Source organism: Bactrocera neohumeralis, chromosome 2, assembly GCF_024586455.1.
Source record: "Bactrocera neohumeralis isolate Rockhampton chromosome 2, APGP_CSIRO_Bneo_wtdbg2-racon-allhic-juicebox.fasta_v2, whole genome shotgun sequence".
Lineage (NCBI taxonomy): Eukaryota > Metazoa > Arthropoda > Insecta > Diptera > Tephritidae > Bactrocera > Bactrocera neohumeralis.
In genome coordinates, this window is record NC_065919.1 from 19,509,115 (window position 1) to 19,535,527 (window position 26,413).

At 32.3% G+C, this 26,413-nt stretch overlaps 1 protein-coding gene across 3 annotated transcripts; it reads left to right on the top strand.

The window, feature by feature from the left end:
* The first annotated feature begins 987 nt into the window (after window positions 1-987).
* Window positions 988-25,394, top strand: LOC126751580 (fructose-bisphosphate aldolase). 3 transcript variants are annotated; one of them, XM_050461957.1, is made up of 5 exons: window positions 988-1,086; window positions 15,123-15,541; window positions 16,042-16,461; window positions 16,525-16,724; window positions 17,967-18,406. In XM_050461957.1, exons 2-5 carry the CDS (start codon window positions 15,163-15,165, stop codon window positions 18,060-18,062), a joined length of 1,095 nt encoding a protein of 364 aa, XP_050317914.1. In that variant the 5' UTR covers window positions 988-1,086; window positions 15,123-15,162; the 3' UTR covers window positions 18,063-18,406. The 3 variants fall into 3 exon arrangements, with proteins under 3 accessions (XP_050317914.1, XP_050317913.1, XP_050317915.1); XM_050461956.1 differs by lacking the exon at window positions 17,967-18,406 and adding an exon at window positions 24,200-25,394 and having other exon boundaries at window positions 989-1,086; XM_050461958.1 differs by lacking the exons at window positions 988-1,086; window positions 17,967-18,406 and adding exons at window positions 13,099-13,190; window positions 24,200-25,394.
* Window positions 25,395-26,413: the final 1,019 nt, after the last annotated feature.

Here is a 26,413-nt window from a genome sequence, read left to right on the forward strand (position 1 = left end):
TATTCATTGTGTTGCCATATATTTTTTTTTTTTGCTTAGAGCATTGTTTTTTAATTAAATAATATTGAAATAAAAGTTAAGTTCAAAATTGGTTTATAAATAAAAATTTATCATATATAAGCATAGCATTTTTTCAAAACGGTATTTAAGTTTACTTTTGTTTATTCGAACAGTTTCAATAGGATTAAAATTTTGAAATTATTTTTAATGAAGATTTTCGATATTACAAAAAAATATATTTGAAGGCATATTATTCAAATAATTATTTAATAATGTATTATTTGCAACCCTGGCTACAGATAGGATATAAATAAAAAATTTTGAAGTCACCACGGTGATTACTGATGACAGTAACCAACTTCCTGGAAACTCCTTTTAAATTCTTGCGGTTAAAATATTTTCGATCCACCTTGCTGTTGTTGCTGTTGGCAGTGTTAAGATTTTAGAAGTGTTATTATTGTAGTGGCATGAAACATTTCTCAATTAATATGAAGAAAGTAGATTTTTTGACTGATGTATACGAACTCCTTTTTTAGTCGACAAATTGAGACCCAAGAAAGTCCTAGTTATACTTCTTACTTTTAATTTCGGTAGGAATACGGAACTGTTTCATCAAATTTAAAGATAAAAGAGTTTCGGTAAAGTACTCTGTGCCCGTAATCATGCTCTCCAATCGAAGTCTGAACCGAATTTTACAATTCTAACAATAATTTCGGTTTGCTATGCAATATTTTATATCATTTGTTTGTTTATAAATGATTTTCTTATTATCGAGTTTTAATAAATTGCTTCAATTATAGCTTTAATTTTCAATATTCAACACTTTCAACAAAAAAAAATTAATACAATTTTCTTTAATAAAATTTGAATTTACAAACGCTTTACTAGCACATTACTAGCTGGAAATATTGCTCAATATTTCACCATAGTTGCAATAATATTGCGCAATGTACGAATTGCCGGTGTGTGGCGCATATTGACTGAATAGCTGAATGTCAGTCTGAAGCAACGACCTCCATTCAACCTTTCGGCTGCCAATTCGCCACTTTGCAGAGCTCACAGTGAAAACTAAAGTTGAAACTGCAGGTACGTAAACGCGTAATCACACAGTGTATTACTTAATATTCAGTTAAAAAAAATAGTTAATTAATAGTTAAATACACTCCAGGTGAGTGACGATAAAGTGTCGACAACAAGTAAATAATAATATAGTGATTTTCACAAAAAGTTCTTGAGATACGTGCCGTGTTGTCGTAACACATCATCTTTGGGGTGGTGCGTGTAGGAGGCATTTCGTAACTGCATTTTCAATTTGCATTACGCACGTAATAAGTGTGTTTGTGTGTGAAAGTGCATTGACGGGAGTGGAGTGGGCAGAAAACTCCTCTTAAACGTGTAAAATTGTGCTATCTAATTTAACAATCCAATTTGATATGACTAATCTGTTAATGATTAGGGATGACGTCGGGGGCACAAAGGTCACGTGTACCAATCATTTAGTAGTAGTATGGACCATTAACATGCAATTGCTGAGTGATCTTCTTTGTTTCAATTAGTTTCATGCAAATTTATTTGACTATTTTTTTCTTGTTATTTTATTTATTTATTTTTACTTTTGTGCTATGTGAAGTGTAGCGATTAAGAGAGGCAATGATAATTGCACGTTAGATAAAGTGATTTTACTGCAGAATTTATTTATGTACATATGTATGCATGTCGCTAAAGAGTGTGCAATGTATGTATGTATACATATGTATGTAAATACTCTGTCTTTGGGAAATTACCTCTTTATATATGCGTCACACAATTCAATTTCACTGAAGTTAGTAAATATTCACGTACTTATGTATGTATGTATAAAAATATGTACATACATACATATGTATGTGCATAGTGACAGATGCAGATACTACATAACCGTAGTATTTGTGAAATTGTTCGTACTGTGCGTACAAAAGCAACTACATATGTACATCTGTTAGATATAACCAATATAAGTATAACCAAAACTCAAATTTGATGTAACACCACTTTTCATAAATTTACAGTCGAAGCAAAAACGATATAATAGAGATCATCACATTGAAACAAATATATATTGGTTATATCTGACATTGGTTATATGAAAATTTTATGATACATACATATGTACTATATATAATATCGTGTAGAGAATCGTAAGCAATAAAAAACTCAATTTCGATTTTTTTGATGGTATGTTGTTTTGCATTTTAGGTAGGCATCAATGCATTAGGGTTTTCTTATTATTTACTCATATTTTTCGGCTTTTCAATAAGTTTAAAAAAATTATTTACATTGAAATGGTACATATATAATTTAACTTATCAACCTTTCAATAAGCTATTTAACGTATAGATTTCTTAAGGATTTTCAATAAATTTATATTAAGGGATTACAAAGGTTTCCCCGGGTAAAAAACACCCTTTTTCAAAAATTTTTTTCTCATATAAAAAATGAAATATTCTAAGAAAACTTTTTACTTTTACAGACAAGGATATTTTGAAATTTTAGAAAAAAAAAGTTTAAACTCGGTTATTGCAACGTCATTTCCGGTGACTCCTCGCAAAAAAGATGCGCCCGTTTTAGCAGAATAGCTCCTTACAGGATCAACTAAAGTGAAAAAACCTAATTTAGTTAAAACCTTAACTTAGAATTTGGGAAAGGAAAAAAAAGAACTGAAAATTCGATTTTTGGCACATTTTTTTTTACAAAAAAAAAAAAAATGAAAATTTCAGCGAAAAGTTCGCGACATTTTTTTTAAATAGTTGTAATCCAAAAAAAGTCCTTGATTCAAGTCTTTAAGCATTGTCAATTTCATGAATTTCAACCGATCGTTGAGTAGTTTTCGACAAATCTTCCCAACCGACTTCAAAAACACAGTTTCAAAAAAAAAGGTTTGAAGACGGCGCACTTAGCCTAGCTAGCCTCGAGCGAACAAGTTCTCAAGGCTGTATCTCCGAAACTATTACTCGGATCAATTCGAAAATTTAGGACAATATTTTACATAATTTATTAAGATAGTAAAAAGTCGATTTATTGAAATCCCTAAACCCATCTAACAACTTAAAAAGTCTTTAGAATATTGCTTACTTCATATCGATCCAAACAGGTTTAGTTTGAAAACGAAATAACAGCTCTCGGCTGGATAAAATCCAATTTAATTCCGATATCTTAGAACCGGCTGTTGTGGGTAATGAATAGCTAGAATATTTCTCAAAAATATTGGTGATTGGATTTTCATCTTTTGAGAGTAACTATCTTATGTTGCGGTTTTCTTCTCGATAATAATAATAAAATAATGAGGAGCATCCCTATTTCGTGAGTTTGTGGTGATATTATCTCTTCAAAGGACGTGTTCGAAGAAAAGAGTAAAAGTCGTGAACTAAAGACATACAAAAAAAATCCAGAGTGAAATTAGTTTCGATTGATTCGAACTAGTCGCATTTCCTAAAGAGAGGTTTCTTCGATGTAATTATATCTCTAACACTAACTCAGCCAACAGCAATACTACATTATTTAGCGACTCTCGAAATAGGTTGTATATCATCAATTTTTCCATTCCTATAGAAAATTATCGAATAAATTTACTAATTAAAACAACTTTCCAGTTCTTAACTAGCGTTCCACTAGATCCCTCTCTAATGTACATATTCGTATGTATGTAAATATGCATAAATATTTCCAAAAATATCGGCAGTGCCATGGGTAAGTGGACAAAAATATATACATATGTATATATGTATATAAATATATACCTAAATATATGTACATATATATACATTATATTATATTTTTGTGTACGTCTTGAATGTTCTAGTCTACAAGATGCACTATCTACTTGTCCCAAAGCACGCAAATACATATGTACATATACTATACATATTTCGGCTATAGAAATAGTTTAGTAATTGTGTCTTGTCTATAAAATTGCTCGCCTATTTACATACATATGTATGTATTTACAAGTAGTTTGTGGGTGCTCGTTAGCACGTTGCAGTCGGGGGTGTGATGGCAGGCGTCCAATTTTTTTTTATAAAAAACTGCACGCTTATGTCGATATGTATGCCGCTATGTGTTTCTGCTCATGCACAAACATATTTATGCATGACTACAGTACTGTGTGGATACGTGGAGCCTTTGTGTTAATGGTAGTGAATTTTTTTCACTTTCATTGAAGTAGAACTTTTATAGACACCATACTATATAATATATTACTGGGTTCTCATGTAAACTTTACTTAGTTTAGACCATAGCTACATATTTTAATTCATATAATTGTAAGGCCTTGGTTCCTTGAATTCCTCGTTTATCAATCAAGGCTTGGTTAGGTTAGATTAGTTAGCTATATTAGCTAAATCTTCGGCGGAAGCTTACTCTTGCAGAATCGCAAACATATCTCTTCTATGTTGCCAAAAAAGCCCTATAGATGGATTTAAACTCCATGTATTGAAAAAAAAACGTCTTGAGTTCATCACTTATCTGCTAAGGGAACTGATTTCAATACCAGTTAGCTCAGTTGATATCAGTTAGCTCAGTCGATACCAGTTAGTTCTGCTGGATGGCGTTTTACTAAGTAATGTATGAGCAAAGTGTCACAAATATGAGAGCTTTGCCTGAAAAATCGAAAGCAATATTATCTATAATATCCTGTAGTCTCTGTTTCCTATAAATAACTGGCAGCCTCATTTAGTTCTCGGTATCTACCAGCTACTATTCTATGCAGATATATTTATCACAGTATTGACTGAAAACCTTTCAGATTTCAAGATCTCTCAAGGCTTTTATAAATTACTCTATTGAAGAAGTGTTCTTAGTCGAACTTTGTGAGTTAACAAAAGCTTTCGAGGGTTTTATCGCTCACACTTTTGGAGAGGAGGCGATTAATCAGTGATCAATCTTAGTAATGTCTTTTTATCGTTTAGTAAGACATTAATTGAAAAGCGATTACTTCAAAAAGTTTATAATATTTTATGGGCAAAATTAGTCGCCTCTTTTCCAATTGCATTGAAAATTTTCGAACATACGCGGGCAGACAGAGAGGACATGGATAAATTGAACTCAACTTATCCCATATATGCATAAGGGATATATGTATACAAGGTGCATTTCAAAGTAAACAGGAACTTTTGCATCTAGCCCCCCTGGTGGCGCCATCTTATATGTCGACTAATGCGTTACAATCTGCTATCTTTATCGATTGTGCAATGAAAATGAGCTTCGAACAAAGCGCCAACATTAAATTTTGTTTTAAAAGTGGTAAAACATTTACTGAAATGTTTCAATTGATGAAACAAGTTTATGGCGATGATTGCCTATCCCGTGATCACCGGAAATTCCATCGAAACTTTGCGTGAATTCATCAAAAATCAGCCGAAATCATCATTGAAATTCATGGAAATGGAATTAAACATCTCCAAAACATTGATTTATTACATTTTTACCGAACATTTGGGCTTACGAATGGTGTGTACACGGTTTGTTCCGCACAAATTGACTGACGTCCAAAAATTGCTCAGAATCCAATATTCGGAGGACGATTATTTGACCAAAAATCACATTTTAACCATTAACCACTCCCCGTATTCACCTGATATGGCACCGTACGACTTCTTCCTTTTCGGCCAAATGCATTTGCCCTTGAAAGGAAAGCGCTATGCAGACGTAGAGGCCATTCAAAAGGCTTGCACCGGCATACTGGCGACCATACCGGCCAACGAGCTAAAACACTCGTTCGACATGCTTTTGGACCGTGCAAAACCGTGTTTTGAAGCAGAAGGAGACTATTTTGAATAAAATAAATTGATTTTGCCATTTGTTCTGTTTTTTTTTAAGTCCTGTTTACTTTGGAACGGACCTTGTATAATATCAGATCGTAACCAAGTGCAACTTATCTGGGTGCCCGGTCACAAAGGTATAACCGTAAATTAATTGGCTGATGAGCTCGCCCGCTCCGCAGCATCTACCAAAATCTTAGGACTTTATTGCAGTTGGTCCCCATACAATAAAGGAACTGCTCCGTAAGAATGAAAGAGTCGGTAGGGAGGGGTATTGGTAACAACTCCAAGGCATGCGTCATGCCAAGTTGTTAATGGGTGTTTACAGCCATAGTAGTAGTAGTATTACATATTTAATCAACCTTCCAAGGGACAAATTCCAGCTGCTTGTCGCATTCTACACTGGCCATTGTAAGCTCGAGAAGCATTTATGTATATAATATGAGCCTGCTACTCCAAAACACCTGCTAATTGACTACACAGCTGTCTACAGACGCAGGATAAAGGCCTTTGGATTCATGTTTCCAAATTGGATTCACGTCGCCTCTTTAGCACCCAGCAACATATTGGAGTTTATCAATATGCTGGAGCTAAGTGAGTCGTTGTGACTTAGGAGAGCGCACAGTAGACCTTAACAGTGTAATCCTCATTTATTTATCTATCACTATCTTATCTATATATTATAGGTTCTCCGACGTCTCCTTCCGGGTGTTACACACTTTGTGGCAAATTTAATATACCTGCCTTGTTCAGGGTATAAAAATTAATTGATAATAGTCTTAAATATTGCCTCAAATAGTTCTCTACCAATATATATTAGTCGATGTATATTGAACTCCATTAGAAAATCAGACTTTATACTAATCGAATTAGGTCCACTGCAGTTCCACTTATATAACCAGTACCGTTTCAAAGTGCACGAGCCATTACAAAAACATTGTTCCCAGCATAATATAGTTACTGCGCCTGCGCTGTACACCGAAGCACTTCACGTGGCAACAAGAAATGAGTTTTGATCAGCTTTAATAAAAATAAATAATATTTCTCAATACTGACTTAATCGAAATAAATAAAGAAAACAAGTTGCTTATTTTAACTACACAAACAAAATAATTTACTTAATTTCGGTTTCGTAATATATTTTTATGTATTGAGTTGTTGATTATTTTAGTTTTAAAAATATATTCACACTTCGGCTCAAACACAAGTATGTGCATGTTTGTAGATACGGGGGCTCGTTTTTTCTAATCCGGTTTGCTTTTTGAGTGGCGTTGCCATTGAGACATGTGTACGATTATGTGTCGAGTAACACGTCACACTTAAAGCAGACACGCCCCACCGCAATATATAGTATATGGTAGATACTGTATCAGCTTGTTTGCATATATTTATGCACTATTTCTTACTATCTGACCCTCCTTCATTGCGGGCACTTTGATAAGCATAGACACCGTGATAAAGCTGGAAGAACTTGTTTTGAAATTGTTTGTTGTTTTTATTTTTCACAAATTTTCTTGTTGTTTTCACTAGCTTCTGGTGAAATGTGTTTTCTTATGTTATCAAAAGTGGTTTTCAATTGTTGTTGTTTCACTTGGTTGCATGGCTGGTGTGTGGCTTCACAGTATCTCTCTGTATTATCATATGCACGCTTGCATATATTTGTTTACATAGAATTATGTACAATCGTTATATAAGTATGTGTGCTTATTCGGTTTTTTCTGCATATATTAAAGTCCATCGACCGGCGAGTTTCAGTCACAGTTCATTTTTGGTTGGCAGCGCCGCAGGAAGCTTGTATAATTTTGTATCAGGTAAAGTCGGTGAAAATCGCTGTTCGTTTGAGCTGGTAAAAAATTGTGTTGCATAAAAACATACAAAATTTAAATATGTGCAATAGAGTGTAGACGCAATTATGGAAAGTGCCAAAAATTATTTTTGAGGTTATGTGCATTTTTTTTGTGTTAACCTAAAAAGTGCTATAATAAGCATCAATTGTTTTTATATTGGACAAAAAAGGGCAGTTTTACTTTTTTTCATTTATTAGTAGCTTTTACTAAGCCTTGGCATTATGATTTATCGATGTCGCCGTTTCGATTCGATATAATTAATTTGCAATTGAAATCAACGCTTTTACCAACTTTTCGAATGTTGTTATTGTTAGTGTAGCGGTTGAATTTCGAGGCATTGTGCCGAGTTGACAGTCCCTGGCCGAATAAGAATTCGGGTCAGTATCGGTTACTTAGACCCGACGGATGTGTGAACGATACTTTCGATTCTTTTCTTTTGCTAGCAAACAATTCTCCGCCTGACACCACAATGCTGCATACGGAATATGCAAGTAAAGTACTTTCACTTACCAACTGTCAAATAATACTACAAAGTGTTTATGCAACGTGTGAACAGCCCTTTAGTAGCTGCTGCGAAGCATTCACCTTTTTGCAATAACTTTCGTAATGTGAAGATTTTTTTCAGTAACGTTGGCAGCAAAAAATAAAACACAAAAGCCAAAAATAGAAATAGAAAGAGTTTGTGAAGACTTTTAAAAAATTCCAGAATTTGAAGAGTTTGCCGAAAGTAAAGCGTGATCCATTTCGAGGTTCCCTTCTTTTCAAAGAAGAAACACTGAAACTTCAAATGTGAAGGGAAATGTTTGTTATCATTCGAAAGCACACTCTTTGTTCGCGGCTACGTCTCAGATGGACCATCCGTTGAGTCCAATTTTCGATGACACGTTCGAGCATTTTGACTGGTAACTGGCGAATGACACGTGTGATGTTTGGCTCCAAGGTCTGAATCGAAGGGGGATTACCCGCATAGACATTTAGACTTTACATATAACCACATGAAAAGTGTAACCGTGTGATATCACACGATCTTGATGATCAATATGAAAACGTCGGAACTCTTGGAATTTTTCAAGCACCCATAGAGCGAAGCGATATCACTTGAGAAGGTCGAGCGGCTTCAGTTCTTGCACAAGCAAGATTGTATTTTGTTCGATGTATGTAAAATGCGTCAAGTCGTTTTTTACGTCAGTACGAGTAGCTGCAAACGGCGCCGTGTACACTCTCAGCTACGGCTGCTATATTTTCTTCACTACGTGTTGGGGGTGATCTATTCGGTCGATTATTGGATAATAATGCATGATTTATAGGTTTCTTACTTGCTGCTCCATTCCGAAAATCATAAATTTGTAACTAAAGTGCCTAATGTACATTATTCATTAAAAAACTGAATGCAAATAGTTCCAAATTGAAAAAAAAAATAATTTTTTATAAAAATGTTCTTGTTACTTATAAAAAATGTCGAAAAATTTCAGGTTATATCTCACTGCAAAGCTGAGAAAAATCGTAAAGAATAGGCCGGCTAGTTACTTTTACAATGAAATACTTTTCTTCGTATGGTATTCTGAAATTTGGAAATTCATAACTCCAAAATATTTCATATTTAGCCGAAATAATAAAAAGTTACGTGTCCAATATTTCGTCTCAAAGAATATATAATGAAAATTTTCGTACGAAAAAAATTGTGGAATGTAAATTTTGGACGGAATGAGCCATATAAATTAATAGTCATGATTATCCCTAAATAAAATTTGGGTACTCATATTCGGTGATAATTTTTTATTTTATTTTTTTTTTTTGAAAAATTTATATTATGCTTATATGTATATGTATATACATTTTTATAATTATGTAAGCGCTTATATATTAAAGATCATTATTATATGTTTCATATTTATTCAATTATATTTGACGTACTTTGTCTTTATCTTCAATGGAAAATTCCATTCATTGAGGTCTACTGCGGAAATATACGTATATAAGTATGTATAGCGCGAGTGCTGGAAATATTTAAACAAATAAAAAGTTTTGTGCCAGTTGCCTGGCTTTAATTCCTATATTAGTTTAACTATTAACGATGGATATATGTATGTAAATATGATTGCAGAATATATTTTCAAGAGCTTGTAGGAGTTTTTTAGAAGATTTACAAAAAGTGCTCACTTGCTAAACCAAGTTTGATATTAGCTGTCCTGGCTTTGCCAGAACTTAGAATGGACCGAATCGAACAACAACTGGTATAAGTCATATAAACTGGCATAATTAAATGTTCTCCATCATAATAAGCGGTTATATTACTTTTGTGAGTTATTCACATACTCTCTTGTATTAAATTAAAATTTATGACCTTGTTGTTGCTTTCATATTTAATATTTTGAACAAAAAATCACAAGTAAAAATCAAAGAAAAAAGACATTGTTTTTTAACAAATTTCATATGTTTAGCATAAAAAGAATCGAGAAAAACGGCTTTTTCTTTAGAAGCAAACAAATGCAGCTATATTTTCTCTTCTTTGTAGTTAAGGAATTGTTTTTTTTTTCAAATTAAATATTATTAATAGTAATACACCAATTTTGACTACATATCACGAGTTCTTAACAGCTGGAATTTCAATTTCGCCATGCTTTGATGAAAGTTAATTGAAATTTGTCGCATTCACTTGTTCTCTTGGAGCTCATGAGCTGTGACCTTCGTTAAAACCGACTTGTTTATTTCACGGAACATATGTTGTAAAAACATACTTGTGTTTTTTTGATATTAAATTGGCAAAAAATTATTGATTGACAAAATTTGTTTTTAATATTTTTTAAATACATACTAGAGTTTTGATAACACAAATATTTTGTTTAACAAATAGTGTTTTAAAAATTAAAATCAATAAAGAAATAATATTTAAAAATTAAACAAATAAAAAAAATTTAATTTTAAGTCTGACAAAATAGTTCATACATTTTTTTTAAATATAAATTATAATAATTTCTAGATTTTTCAGTCCTCTTTTTAAATAATTAATTAAGATTTGGCGACTCAGAAACCCGAACATTTATAAATTAAAACAATTCATAATAAAGAAACTTATTTTATAAACATAAAATATTTTACAAAATTATTTTTCACATTCTATTTATCTAAATTCGTTTTAAAAATTTTCAGAAAATTTGCTGATTACCACAAAAACTTCTGTATTAAATTATTATCTGCAAGAAACTCTCTTATGCATTGTATTTAGGAAATTATATTATATACAGTCTTATAATTGGATTTTTAAAATAATTATTTAAAAATTATTTTAATAGTTAAAATTTTTATTTTTTTTTTCAAAATAAAACACAAATTTATGAATAAAAAATCGCAAACACCTTATTTTTTTAATAAAATGAAAATTTTAATTTTTTTTTTTTGAATTTTGAAATAAAACCAATTCAAAATTTTTTTACAAATATTTTAAAAATTTTTACAAAAAATATGAAATTTTTCATTTTGTTAAAAAAATATATATATTTGTAAAAATTTTGAAAATTTGGTACAAACTTGTGAATTGGTTGATTTTCCAAATGTTTAAAAAAATATGTAAGTTTTCATTCTGATAAAAATAATGCGTTCGCGATTTTTTATTCATCAATTTGTGTTTCATTGTTGAAAAAAAAAATCTGAGCTACGAAAATAATAAAAAAAAATTAAAAAAATATAATAATAATTAACCCACAAAGTACATATAAATTGATAAAAAAATTAAAATATGCTTTTAAAAAATTTTTTATTTTTTTTAGAAAATTTTTACGATATTTGGCTTTAAAAAATTTAAAATAAATAAACATATTCAATTATATTTAACAATTCATAATTTCTAAAAATGTACATACATACATACATATGTATGTATGTACTTAAAAAATTCATAATTTCTAAAAATGTACATATGTACATTCATACATACATATGTACTTAAAAAAATCGATATTCTAAAAACACCAAAAAAAATATTTAAATTGCAACTATAATAGTTTTGAAAATAAAACAATTAATAAAAAGTTATACTTTTCCTAAAAAAACTTTTACGAGTCACAGTTTGCCTTAAAATGTTCAATTTATGTTTGGTTTTCCACTAAACTGGAAAAAACCAAAAGTCGTTAAAAAATCTACAAATATAAGTACATACATATACATGCTTTATGTATGTATGTACTTATGTATTTATAAAAAATTACTAACTCACTAAATAATGACAAATTGCAGTAAAATAATTTCACAACTCTTTAAAGTTGACAAATCACATTTGCCCTTTGACTTCCAGCGCAATATACGCAATGTATGTCTGTATATAAGTATGTATGTACATATGTAAGTATTTATGTAAATTTGAATATCAAAAATATTTCCATGAGGACTCTTCCTGACTGATTTCGCCTTCAATGTCAAGCGTGTCAACGAAATCTACAAAACGCTTTCATCACCAAGCGTGTGCTCTCCAAAGCACCTGCTTGTGTAGGTGAAGATGTCATAAATAAATATTATACAATTAAATTTATAAATATAAATACGGAATCCAAACAGAATGCATGGAAGAAAATCACGCGTTCTACCCACAGGAAAACTTTTATGCATACATATGGTATACTACCTGATACATACCTAATTTACTACCCGAAAGTTCTGCAACAATACCGCATTTGCAACAGCAGCCTAAAATGTTGCAATAGCTACAGTAACAAACAAAAAAGTGAGGCAACAACAACAGCATTTGTAACGCAACATGTTTTGCTTTTTATTTGACCTTCGTCAATGTCGGCGCACAAACAGCAGCGAGCGTGAATGTGTATGTGTGTGTTCGTTTGCACGCCGCATGCCGTCACTAAAGCGATCAGGCGGTGGGGGAATAACGAAAGCTTGTTTTTAGGTGGAGCGGCGTGCGGACGGTCATGATTTTGTCTGTATCACTAAAATTGAGCGAATTGAAAACGAAATTTCGTGTGTTGTTTTCGTACTCTATACATACACATACACACATATACATACATACATATATGTATGTACATATAAGTATATACATATATATATCTGTATCATTCAACATCATGCGCATGTTCACGAGCAAATGATTTTTTCGACTCTTTTTGTGTGAGCACTCGACATTTTTGTCCATATTATCGTTGTTGTTTTTGCTTTTGTTTTGGAGCGTTAGACATCTCTGCATCTTCTTGCTCAAAATTCACTTTCACCGCTCCACAACATGAAGAAAGTGAAAGTCTTTTGTAGGACACTCAAAACGCGCATATGCCACCAATCTACGAATCTCCTATTACCCGCTCTCCTTAAGTAGAGGTCAACTTCTCCTCTCTCTGCTATGCCTGTCTTGTTATGCCATCTCCGGTTCGTGGCTTATCAGCTCAGCTGAAAAGTGGGCCTGCCTACTCGTATCTACTCGCCCGAATTTGCGTTGACTGCCGGACTAACGGTTTGTGTGTTGGTGCGCCGAACCTTACGCGGTTCCAGTGCTCGTATTTTCATTCAGTATCTGTGTAGAGCTTCAATCGGTCGGACTTTTCTTGTGGTGCGTGACATAAGTGGAAATTTAGTTAATATATACATACATACATATGTATACTAGAGTTCTTAGATACATGCATACATACAGTTATATTAATAAATTTTATTTATTTTAGTTTTCATTTGAAAAAAACTGCATTAATTTGTGTGAAATTTGGTGAAGAAAAGAAATTCTTTATTTTTATAAGATTTTAATGATTTTTTTTTTCAGTTTTTTTAATGAAATTTGTGTTAAGAAACTAGAACTGAAACTAAAGTAGTACTTTTTACTGAGATTTTGATTTTTACATATTTTTCATATTCTCTTTTTTATTTTCTGCATGTATTCCATGAATACTGTGGGTGAATAAAGTGTATAAGTTTTTTGTGAAATTATTAAAAATAAAGTGTGCACAAGTATACACAGCCGCATACATAGCATACATATACATTTTTCGGCATAATATCGAACTTTTATCACTGTGCTGAGCTGAGTCGATTTAGACATTCGTCTGTCTTTACGTGCCTTAGCTTTTGAGGTACTGATCTGAAATTTAGCATACGTCCTTTTCATTGTACAGAGCTGCTCATTCGTCGGAAACGCCGATATCGGACCACTATAGCGTGTAGCTGCCATACAAATTGAGCGCTCAAAATCAAGTTTTGTATGTAAAACTTTTTTATTTGATAAGATATCTTCACAAGATTTGGCACAGATTATTTTCTAAAGCTTCGTTACAATCTCCGAACATATAATTTAGATCGGATTACTATAGCATATAGTTGCCATACAAACTATGCGTTAATAATCAAGTCCTTGTATGGAAAACTTTTTTATGGGACTACATATCTTCACAAGATTTGGCATAGATTATTTTTCTATGTATTTCTGCATTTTAAGAACAAATTATTCAGATCGGTTTACTATAGCATATAGCTGCCATACAAACTGACAACAAAATCAAGTTCTTGTATGGAAAACTTTTTTATTTGACATGATAAATTCACAAGATTTGGCATAGATTATTTTCCAATGCATTGCTGTATTCTCCAAACATATTACTCAGATCGGAGCACTATAGCATATAGCTGTCATACAAACTGACCAATGAAAATCAAGATAAAAAACTTTTTATACATATATGTATATATATTGCTATTGTATCTAGTTGGCAATATGTTAATTTTTTTCTTTGAAAATTACAAAATTATGAAATTATATTAAAGGAACACAAATAGTGCAAGAAACTGAAAAGAGTACATCCAGTAATTCCATCACAAACACTATTGCTTTGTTGCACAAACCTTATCAACATTTTTCCATTGACTTTGTGACTTGTCTGCACTTTGGTCAGGGCTACTAAAGCGTTATCAATTATAGCCATCATTGACGAGTAAATATAATTAAAGATGAAAACAAAAAGTCATAAAAATTTATTAAAATTAGTACCGTTATTGCTTATTATGCCATGTGTATTCAGCGACATATTTATAAATATATTTTCAATTAAGCCCAGCAAACACCCACATAATCTTGTATTTATACATACATACACACATGTATACGATACATTTGTAGATATGTTTTTCACAATTACACCTTTGTTGCGACGTAACGGCAAATACGCGTGACATTCTGCATATTTCTGCCCTTGCATACACGCTAGCAACAATGTTGCGCAACATTTCGTTAGTAACTTGTTTGTAGGCAGTGTTAAGACAACAATAATCGTAGATTTTTTATTTTTTTTAATTTTTCTATTTTATTCTTTTAAATTTTGTTTATTTTTTCTGAATTCTTCAAAAATTTTTTATAAAATAATGAATAAATAAAAATTTTAGTTTTATTATAATTCTTGAAATCACCAATAAAATCTTTCAATTAAATTAAATGAAATTAAAAAAATTAAAAATTCCACTCTAACATTTTCTCTTCTCTTCTTCTATCTCTTTACAGTCTCTTTCACCACACCAAACTAAAACAAATCTACAACAAAATGACCACCTACTTCAACTACCCATCCAAGGAATTGCAAGAGGAGCTTAGCCGCATTGCGCGCGCTATTGTCGCTCCCGGCAAGGGTATTCTCGCTGCTGATGAGTCCGTCTCCACCATGGGCAAGCGTCTGCAAGACATTGGTGTTGAAAATACCGATGAACACCGTCGCTTATACCGTCAGCTGTTGTTCTCCACCGACCCCAAAGTCGCTGAGAACATTTCTGGTGTGATTTTGTTCCACGAAACCTTGTACCAGAAGGCTGATGATGGCACCCCATTCGTTGAGCTGTTGAAGAAGCGCGGCATCATCCCCGGCATTAAGGTCGATAAGGGTGTTGTGCCATTGTTCGGCTCCGAAGACGAGTGCACCACTCAGGGTAAGCAGTTCTTTTCAGTAACTTAACTGGTAGTTAAGGATCGTAAATTTGGAGGGTTGCTATTGTTAGATTATGTTTTCAGAACTTAAAGTTGAGTTGTTTGGGTTTCGTGGTTGCTTCCAGGCAATAAGAGCTACTAATGTGACAATAGTAATATTGGTTTGCAAAACTTTAAGTTCCAGTTAAACTGAGCCTCAAGAAAGCTGGTTCTGCAACTAGTAGATAGATGTTGTATATACCGTTAACCTGTTCGTTGTATTATTTGGTCTATTTTGAATTAAGCTACATGTCCGAATTCTCTAACACAAAAATATAGCAAGCGAGAGATAGGAAACTCGAGATCTCAGTCTATAATAAAGCCTACCTCAGTAACCTCAAGCACTTCGTTCTAAGTTCCTCTTTAACCAATTCCGTTCTGTCTTCTCTCAAATTTTGCACACCAAGCTAAGTGTTTTTTTTATCATACTAATTCTGTATCTTCTACTCTCTCAACTCTACAGGTTTGGATGATTTGGCTGCCCGTTGCGCCCAATACAAGAAGGACGGTTGCGACTTCGCCAAGTGGCGTTGCGTCTTGAAGATCGGCAAGAACACCCCATCCTACCAATCCATCTTGGAGAACGCCAACGTTTTGGCTCGTTATGCCTCCATCTGCCAATCGCAGCGCATTGTACCAATTGTTGAACCTGAAGTATTGCCCGATGGTGATCACGATTTGGATCGCGCACAAAAGGTTACCGAAACTGTATTGGCTGCCGTATACAAGGCATTGAACGACCATCATGTCTACTTGGAGGGTACTTTGTTGAAGCCCAACATGGTGACAGCCGGTCAATCGTGCGCCAAGAAATACACACCCGATCAAGTTGCGCTCGCCACCGTCGAAGCTCTGCGCAGAACTGTACCAGCTGCTGTTCCCGGTATGTTGTTGCTGTCATTTAGTTATTTGTTGTAATTATTATTATTATTTTTATTTTTCAAAGGCATCACCTTCTTGTCTGGTGGTCAATCTGAGGAAGAGGCTTCCGTGCACTTGAACGCCATCAACAACGTGCCATTGTTGAAACCATGGGCTCTGACCTTCTCGTACGGTCGTGCCTTGCAGGCTTCCGTTTTGCGCGCATGGGCCGGCAAGAAGGACAATGTTACCGCTGGTCAAAATGAGCTCTTGAAACGCGCGAAGGTATGTAAACATGTATTTTTTATTATATCACAACGGGACTTTTTGGATTATTTGGTTGTATTTTATGGTGAAATAACTTTGAATTGGTAGACATAAGTTCATATGGCGGTTTGATAGGTTGTTAAATTATTATATTTTACTTAATTTTTTTTCATGATTGTTGGGTTTGCAAATATAAAAATATATTTGTTTTTGATTTTTAAATTTATAATTTTTTTAATTTTTAAATTATTTTTAAAAAATTAATTTTTAAATTTTATTTAATTTTTTAAATTATTATTTTTTATTTTTTTTTAAATATTATTTTTTTTAATTTTTTTAAATTAATTTGTTTTTGATTTTTAAATTTAAATATTTTTTATTTTCTAAATTAATTTTTTTTTAATAAAAATCTTTTTAAATATATTTTTGTTACGAAAATTTTATTTTTTTAAATTTTATGAATTTATTTGTTTTATTTTTATATTAATTTTTTTTTAATTTTTGAAATTTTTTTTGTACCAACTAACCGTTTCAATTACAATATATCGAAAAAATAGTACACAAAATTAATTTTTATAACAATTCATTGAAAATCCTTTAATTTTCAATTAAAAATAAAAACATATTATTATACTTAAAAATATTTTTTTAATATATATTTATTTTTTTATATAAAAAATATTTATTTATTTATTTATTTATGTATATACGTATTTATTTTAATATAAAAACATATTTTTTTATTTAAATAATAATTAGAGAAAAGTATGAATGTATGTAAATAATTTTACTAACAAAATTCAATTTTGTTATGCTTGTCAACATTTAATAAAAAAATTTGTATTTAACAAATATTAAAAAATTTATTAAAAGAAATTAATACATAAACTAACATTTTATTGCTTTGCTTTGCTAACAAGTTAAGTTATTAATAATTTAATTTAACTAAATTAATTAATTAAATTTTAAAATATTTAATACTCCTGCTTGAAAGCATATTTTTATTTGCCTACTTTTACAATTACTCGCAATATTTTCTACTTTTATTTGCTTTAAATGTGTTTGCACATAACCTAAAATTATTTTCTCAATCTATATAATCGCTATGCTACAAAAATACACACACACTCCTACACTTCTACACCTACGCACACACACACACTCTTGCAACAATTTAAAAATGCCATCGTTGCGCCTGCGCCAACTTCTATTCTACGGCTACATAACAAATACACACACACAATAAACGCGTAAATACAGGCTAACGGACTCGCCTGCCAAGGCATCTACGAGGCTGGCTCGATACCCTCCTTTGCGGCCAACGCCAGCTTATTCGTCGCCTCGCACAAATACTAAAATTCAAAGATTAATATGTTTCACACATTATATCTATGTATAAGTAACTTACACACACAAGTAAAGCAGCACGCACACACATCTGCGCAATTTATATGTATGCAAGACTGCACGTAAGGAATTGAGCGGCGCGCGTTTGAAGCAGTTGTTCGTGTAATGCGCTGAAGCTTATGCATAATTGTTGTTATTAATGTATATTTACTCTGCATATACATATATATAAATGTATGTATATGTAGTTCATGTATATGTTTTAATGTTTGTGTGCTTTATAATTTTACTAATTTAGTTAATGCTAATTTTTGCTAATTTTTTTCTATTAAATATATTTATATAAAATTTTATCTACGTTTCATGCCTCTTGTCACCACTTTATTTAACTTTCAGCCTTTTCTAGCTATTTTATGATAATTATTTACTATTATTTGAATGTTTTCAGAAATAAAAAAGTTTTATTTATGCTTTTTTATTATTTTTTTATCACCATTATATAAGTTTTTTAGGCACTTATGCGTTTTGAAATACTTTAATATTTTTTCTGTGGATTTTTAACTATTTTTCCTGATGAAAACCTGGTACAAAAACTGACGAATCATTTTACCTTTTAATTAAAATTTGTTATAAAATATTCTAAAAGTAGCAATTCGCATTAGGTTTGTTTATTATAGGATATTTAACAGCTGGTGTTGTTGTTATAGCGAAGTATAGCAGTCTCTCCAAAATTTTTTGTGTACTACCTATGAGCAAAAAATAGTAAGACTGTGGTCATAATTTTTAAATTCTTAATTTAGTCTTCAAAATCTATGTCCTCCACCTCTAAGTAATTCTTCTACACAAGTTTTTTCCTCGAAACAGTTGTTAAAGTCAATTTCGGGAATAGCCTTTAATATGCGTAGCGATTCACGTTTAATATCTTCAATCGACTCAAAACGGTTTCCCCGGAGCGGTCGTTTGAGTTGGCTGTATAGCCAGAAGCTAAATCAGGTGAATACAGTGATTGCGGCACGAAATTGGTTGGAAATTTGGCGAAAACTCACGAAGAATCAATACAGTATGCGACGTTGCATTATTGTGGTGCAAAAACCAAGAGCTGTCGGCCCATAATTTCGTCCTTTTATAACAAATAGCTTCGGGCAAATGACGCCTACCAGTCAAATAGTATTCGTTGTTGACAGTGCACCACTCCTCGATAATCGAAGAAAACTGTCAACATAACCATGATTTTTGCTTGATTTGCCTGCTTTGACGTAGTTTTTTTCGGCTTCAGCTCACCTTTGCTACGATATACGACCGCAACATCCTCTGTTACCGGGTCGTAAGCATAGATCCAAGACCCATCGCCAGTAATAACACATTTCATGGCATCCAGGTAGTCGGAAAACATAGTTTGACAGACGTTAACGCGACGTTGTCTTTAGAAAAAATTGAGTAATTTTGGTAACAATTATGCTTTCACTTTTCTTGGGCTCAAATGATCTTTCAAAATGGTTTGCACTGATTCTTCGTTTATTCCAACGATGCCAGTAAGATCTCTGACTGTTAATTGTCGATTCTCAAGCGCCAATTCCTTTATTTGATTGATGTGTTTTATCATCAGTTGATGTTGATAGCTGTCCTGGACGTGGTTCGTCGCAAGGCGTTCTCGACCCTCTTTGAATAATATGAAGCATTCTAAAACACTTACTTGGGACAAAGAATTATCACCGAAGGCCATTTCCAACATTATGAACGTAACGTTTCGACACCAAAAATTTGATTCCGCAGACAAAATTTAAAGGATTTGTTTTGTTGAATAATTTCTCTGATCGTAAGGGTCACTGAAGGCACTTTATGTACTTAAAAAAGGCAAGCATGTACTAAACACTACTGACTATTTTGCAACAGATATCACAGACTATTATATCAAACGCTCAAAATTTCAAATAAAAAATCTCACTATTTTTTGCTCACAGTAGTATATACTTACGCACTGCAGAGGAATTAGTATTTGATCAGATAGAAATCCGGGTACAATTCGTTTACGTATAACCGACTGTCGTGTGTCGTCATTATTCAAAACCTTACTGTCGGAGAAATATCATTTCTGCACAATAATACAAAATTCAGCAGAAAATCTCAAGCATAATTTTACTCAAGAATAATAAGTTTTAAATAAACTGTCTTGGATGCGCCGTGGATAAGTTATTATCGCAGTTGGCAAGCTTTTCTTCAAAGTTTTGCGCTGATGAATTTATGAGCTTTTCTTCAAGATGTCAAATTGCACTTTCAATATTCTCTCTTTTCAGAACAGCAACCGTTGAAGTAAAGTAATTATTTAGCAGTTTGTTCGCTGTCCTTGCAGCTTTATTGAAAATAGTCTTGGCATATTGTTTCCAGGAATGGTTCAATTAAATATATGATTCTAATAGGAGTACCGTTAACATTTTTTTCTATCTGAATACGTTTAGTATTGTATCGTCTTATTTCATATGCCTTATCAATGCCTTACAAGCAAAGCTCAACACCCAGCTCACCTCCTACGAACAACTCAGATTATTTATATTTTGTATAAAAGTTTGCTTTAAAACGATTCAAAAGTTTTTCCTCAACGCTTTGTCATAATTTGACATTTCTTTCTCGAGCTTTATTTTAACAATTCCTTTTTAAGTATGACGAAAATACCGAAACCCTTACTTCGCCTGTTTGATTATTGTTGTTGATGTAACAGCAAAAACATTACTGAAGTAATTTCGAGTAATGATGCCGAATTGACAGTTCCTGGACGGATAAAAGTCCGGGTTCGTACCGATTACCTAGAGCCAAGTGTCGTGGGAATGGCACTGTTTTGATTCGCTTGCTGGAGCATTTTCAAATAGGCAATAGCGTAGTCTCTAAACAACAGTTCACTTTGGGGTTGACTATACCGAGTAGCAATAATTGAAGTCTCCGTAATGTAAGAGAGATTAAGAATAGAATGTATTTTAATGGAGGTTTGCACCGTGTTCTAAAGTTTATTGTGTCCTCCTCTCTATCACATGTACTCAGAAAGTTCAACAGTTTGATGAATTCCAGCAATTCACTGAGCGCTAATGAGGTGCTGTGATCCCTCAACAGATATTTGGATTGAAGAGCCTTAACTTGCGTCTACAGATCGCTGTGCAATCTAGAATCAGGTACTAAGGTGAAAAGAGATTGTACGTACCTTTGCTAAATTTAGGTTGACTAAGGATCTTTGAAGCTTAGAGTCTAAGCTGTGCTATGCTAGTGCCTTAGGACCCACGGCTCTTGTTTTGGCATGGAAAACAATGACGAAATATAAGACTAAATAAATATAGGGCACAAAATAATTAAACCAAAAATTCAACAGCTGATTTAGTAGAAGCTTAACAAATAATAGAATTATTCATTCTTAGCATAAGGCTAAGTCTATAAAGAATAAACTCGATTGATTGGCAGTTATACATGAGGAATTGTTGACGTTGAGTGTGATTGATTTACCTAGTGCTCATTTTCAATAAGAAAGGATGCAACAAGCAAATTTCTGGACTCTTTTTTCGAAAGTTCATAGTCATATAGTTGCTTGTAAGCTGCTTGCCAAACGAAAATTGTTAAAGTTATATCCATTTGATGGCAGTTCTTTTGGACTGAGCTATCATTATATTTATCAAAAATAAATATTTAGTAATAAAGAATATATTTAGTAAAAATGATAATATCAGGGAACAAAAAAGCAAAGGACTCAAAATTTGATGAAAATAAACCACTTGGAAGTCAATTTTGGAGTATATTTCAACGAACTGAAAAAGCTTCACTAAATTTATAAGTTTAGAATTTGTATAAAAAACCATGCTCTCAGTACCATAGCGATTTCGTCAGGGTTAAGCAAATGTTTTATGTTCAAATAAAGCGGAAATGTGTTGTTACTGTAAATACAGTGGTACTCCAATATAACGAATGATATAATGTTGGGACCGTTCGTTAAACTGAAATATTCGTTAGATCAGAAACGAAAATTAAATTAATATTGGTACATATGTATACGTTTAAAAATAACTATTTATTCATGAATTCTTAAGCATTGGTTGAAATAAATACATATACAATGGAAAATGCATACAATAAAATTAATAAAAGTTGAATTTTATAACAAAAATATGAGCATTATTCAACTCGATGGCATCATATTACATAAATATTACATTGTTTATATAGGAATGCTTAGGGGGGGAGTAAGGTTTGTTTCGTCGAAAAAAGACCTTTTTTCGTGAATTTTTTAGAAAAAATTATTGCTGTAGGTTTATTTTACTTATTATTATATGAAAGTACAACATTTGAAGGATACTCAAAAAAAGTTTTATCGAAAAATAGCGAGGAATAACGGATTTATCGTCGATCTCTGCAGACACCTCGAAAAAAAGTTGTTGTGCGGTGACCAGCCTACAGTATCATTGGATCATCTGAAATCAAAAAATCAAAATGCTTTCTTTAGTTTATTAGTTTATCTTTCAATTGACGTCGAGTTTTTTTTAATTTTTCAATTTTTGGTACCATTTTCAAGCCATAATGACGATTTTAGACGAAAAAATCGACCTATTTGTTATTGTAAAGTTCTTAGAAATTATAATTTTTGGAAAAACTCGATGTCATTCGAGAGCTATGTATATGTAGAATATTTGTACAATACTTCAAAACGATCGATGTGGTAGTTTTTTCTATAGGCTGGTCACCGGCTTTAAAAATGACATATTTGGGAAAAGATTCAAAGTTTTGTAGCTGGGAGGCGCGCAAACCTAAGTTAGAGGTACCGTTATTCAACCTGCTGTAACTTCGTTAGTTTTTCTCCGAATGACCTAAAACTTTAACACAATATTCTTGAGATGTTGATGGTTCAGAAAAAAAAATTAAAAAAAATGGAAAAAAAAAGTTGTCAAACCTTACCCCCCCCTTAAATGTATATTAAAAGCTATTTTTGCACTATATAATAAATGTGTACAAATGAATTAGTGAAGTGTTAGTGGATATAAAAGTGAAAAATATAATTGCAAAATTAATTTTGTATATCGAAAATATGTAATTAAAATATTGCAAATTTTCAACTTTAAACGCGAATATCTCGAAAACTATAAGCTTCCTGCGGCTATAACTTATATCCTTGATCAGGATAATTTCCTCTATCCGACCATATCCTTTTTATCCTTGAAATCCTGGGACGGTATACTAAATTCTTCCCAAATTTTCATTGGGATATTTTGTATTATGGATTTGCACAGCTTTGGCTTTTAAAATATTGCTGTTAATATGTACGTGCTTTTCACGCTGGGAGACAAACCACTTATATAAAGCCTTTTCCATCCTATGATATTCGCCTTTCATTAACGATTGTCGTCTCAATGTGCCAGCATGTGTACCTTTAACACTTCTCATCACTTTCCGGAAATTTTTTAAAATTGTGCAAACACTCGATTTTGGAATACCATATTTCAAAGAGATTTCTTTCAGGGTTTTCCCCTTCTTATTGTCGTCAATTATTTTTAATTTGTCACCCAAGCAAAGCCGTTTTCGAATTGAAGGCATTTTTAAATAATTTATGCGATATCCTCACTTTACCACTTTGAGCTCACAACTGATATTTCGCGCAATGAAGCGTGCATAAAAAAATAAATAGAATTCTTTAAAAAAATAGCTCAATAATAACAAGAACTAACGGGTATTTAACTGCCTGCATTGTTTTTGTTGTAATACAACCAAAACCAAATACAAACGCCATACATTCGTAATATCGAGTTCATCCAATGTCCAGCTTTCGTTATATAGAGTCATCAATGTATTGAAAAACAGCGTTCGTTATATTGAACATTCGTTATATCGGCGTTCGTTATACTGGAGCACTACTGTATTATTTATTTTTATTGAAATTAAGAATATACATATATTGTTTTCAACGATAAAATCATACTTGTATATATTATATTTTTATAATTAGGTAAACATATATGTATACTATTATATACATACATAAGAGTATATAATTTTATTACGTAATACCTCTACTTAATCCAGTAAAGTCCCAATTATTTTTATATTTATTAATTAATTCTGATGAATGACATTTTTCTGAGTGTTTCCGTGAATTAATGTTTCTCTTTGCCCTCTTTCAGGCTAACGGTGAATCCGCTGTAGGCAAATACGTTGCCGGCAGTGTGGTCGGCGCTGGTGCTGATGCCGCACTCTTCATTGCCAACCATGCTTACTAAACAAAAAACAACAACAACAATAAGTTAAAGCATGAAGTAGTGGGAGCGCTGAGCTTGCCGTAAGCGAGGGAGGATTTGCTAAGTAGCACTAGAACTAGAGAGGAAATACAGGCTTACGTAAAATAGTGTCGAGAAGGATTATTGTTTGCAATTTATTTATTAAGCAGAAAGTGACGCAGATACAAAACATAAGAGAAATATTGAAAAAAAAACAACAACAAATATCCTACTATAAATTAGTAGAAAAAAAACCAAAGCCGGAGGAACAACAACAACAATTAAGAGTGTAATACCGAAAATGAAAGCATAGACAACAAATTTACACCATGCTGCCTCTTCCTCCCCACCTGATTGTTATAAATTTTTTAAACGATAAGTGAAAATGAACAAAAACTGCAGAAAAAACTAAAATCCAAACGCAACAATGCATGCAACAATAACAATAACAACAAATCTGCGCAAATAATTTGTTAAGTTTGTTTTACTGCTTTCGGAGAGGCTGGCCTGGCGAGGCGATTTAGCGGCACACACTCTGCTAACCACGGCGGCGGATGCGCACACAACCTAAGCGACAAAAGAACAACAACAACATTGAGAAAATACTATTTGCGGTTACACTAAACAAATTTATTATCATTATATATATGTTTAAGTAAAAAAAAAGAAGAAAAAATACAAGTTGAAAGTTACAACAAATTTAGACAAGATGAGATGAGAAAAAAAAACAGAAAAAAATAAATAAAAATACATAAAATATTAAAAAAAAACAATGCATGTGCTATTCTTTGAAATTGAAACAAAAACAACAAGTTGTTATTTTAAGCGTTTCGTTACTATATACATACATATGTACATATATTCCTGCAAGTTTGAATTAGATATGAGTCGTACATACTTACAAACTGCATACATATACTATACAAGATTAATTAATATTAGTAACACTCTTGAATCTGTAGTTTTAGCACTTCCATGATTTGCACAAAATCCATATTGTGTAAAAAAAGTCAACACAGACGACGATGATTTTTAACAAATTGTTTGCTTTTTTATAATAATTATAAATTATTGAAATAAATACATGCTTTACTCAGGTAAACGAAGACTTTGTTCATTCCATGAGCGCAAACTTAGGAATTTCGCAAAAACAAACATATCTAACGTCGCAGGAAAGCTAAATTAATTAATTCGTAAACATTTAATGTATTTTGTCACGAGGAAATTACTATAAATAGCCAAACACACAATGTATGTTATATATTTGCACTGCGTACATACATATTTGCATTTGCCTCGTTTGAATGCAAGCAAAGTGACAATAATAGATTTTACGTAGTGCTTGGTTTGCGCTTGTTGTTGTTGTTTGTTTGCAAATTTGTTGCACTGTAACAGCAGCTGATTAGTTATCTCATACAATTAGAAATTTCCGTTAATTGTCAATTGGTGGTTGGTTGCGCGCCTAAAAGTATGCAACGCTGATCGTGAGATCTTTTGAAATCTCATATTCTATATATTTTACTTAAATATTTTATTTTGGGGAGTTAAATGCGACTTAAGATTTTCCAAGCAGCCTAAAAGTAGGCAATTCTTAGAGATACATACCTTATGGAGGACCTCTCATATCAATGGATCTATATTGGCTTTATTATGTCATTACGTAGGTTGCCTTTATATTTTGCGAAAAACAAAAACAAAGTTTAGTCATCGAAAATCGCTTTATTGAAATATTCTCCGCTAAGATCTATACACTTTTGTATGCGTTTGAACCAATTTTCGAAGTACTTTTGCCTCTCGGATTGAGGTATCTCCAAAACATGCGTTCTGAACACATCAACCACCTCTTCAGGTGTCGTAAAAGGTTGATATCTCTGTTTATCTTTCACGTACGGGAATAAAAACCAGTCAATTGGTCCCACGGATCGGATTATACAGCGGTTGACTCATTGAATTGAAGATCTGAGTGCTGAAAAATGTGATTATTTTAGCCGATGTTTGAGAGCTCATATTATCGTGGTGAAGAGTGATCCGTCTTCGGCGGTTGATTTTTCTAATTTCTTGAAAGATAACTCAGAAACAAACGATTTGTGTCACTCAGAATTTACCCTTCTACGTTGTTTT

Bases quoted from the DNA above. Each gene is read 5' to 3' on its own strand.
- LOC126751580 (XM_050461957.1), top strand. From the start codon at position 15,163: ATGACCACCTACTTCAACTACCCATCCAAGGAATTGCAAGAGGAGCTT. The intron at 16,462-16,524 runs GTATGTTGTTGC...TATTTTTCAAAG, and splicing joins TGTACCAGCTGCTGTTCCCG to GCATCACCTTCTTGTCTGGT. The intron at 16,725-17,966 runs GTATGTAAACAT...GCGTAAATACAG, and splicing joins AGCTCTTGAAACGCGCGAAG to GCTAACGGACTCGCCTGCCA.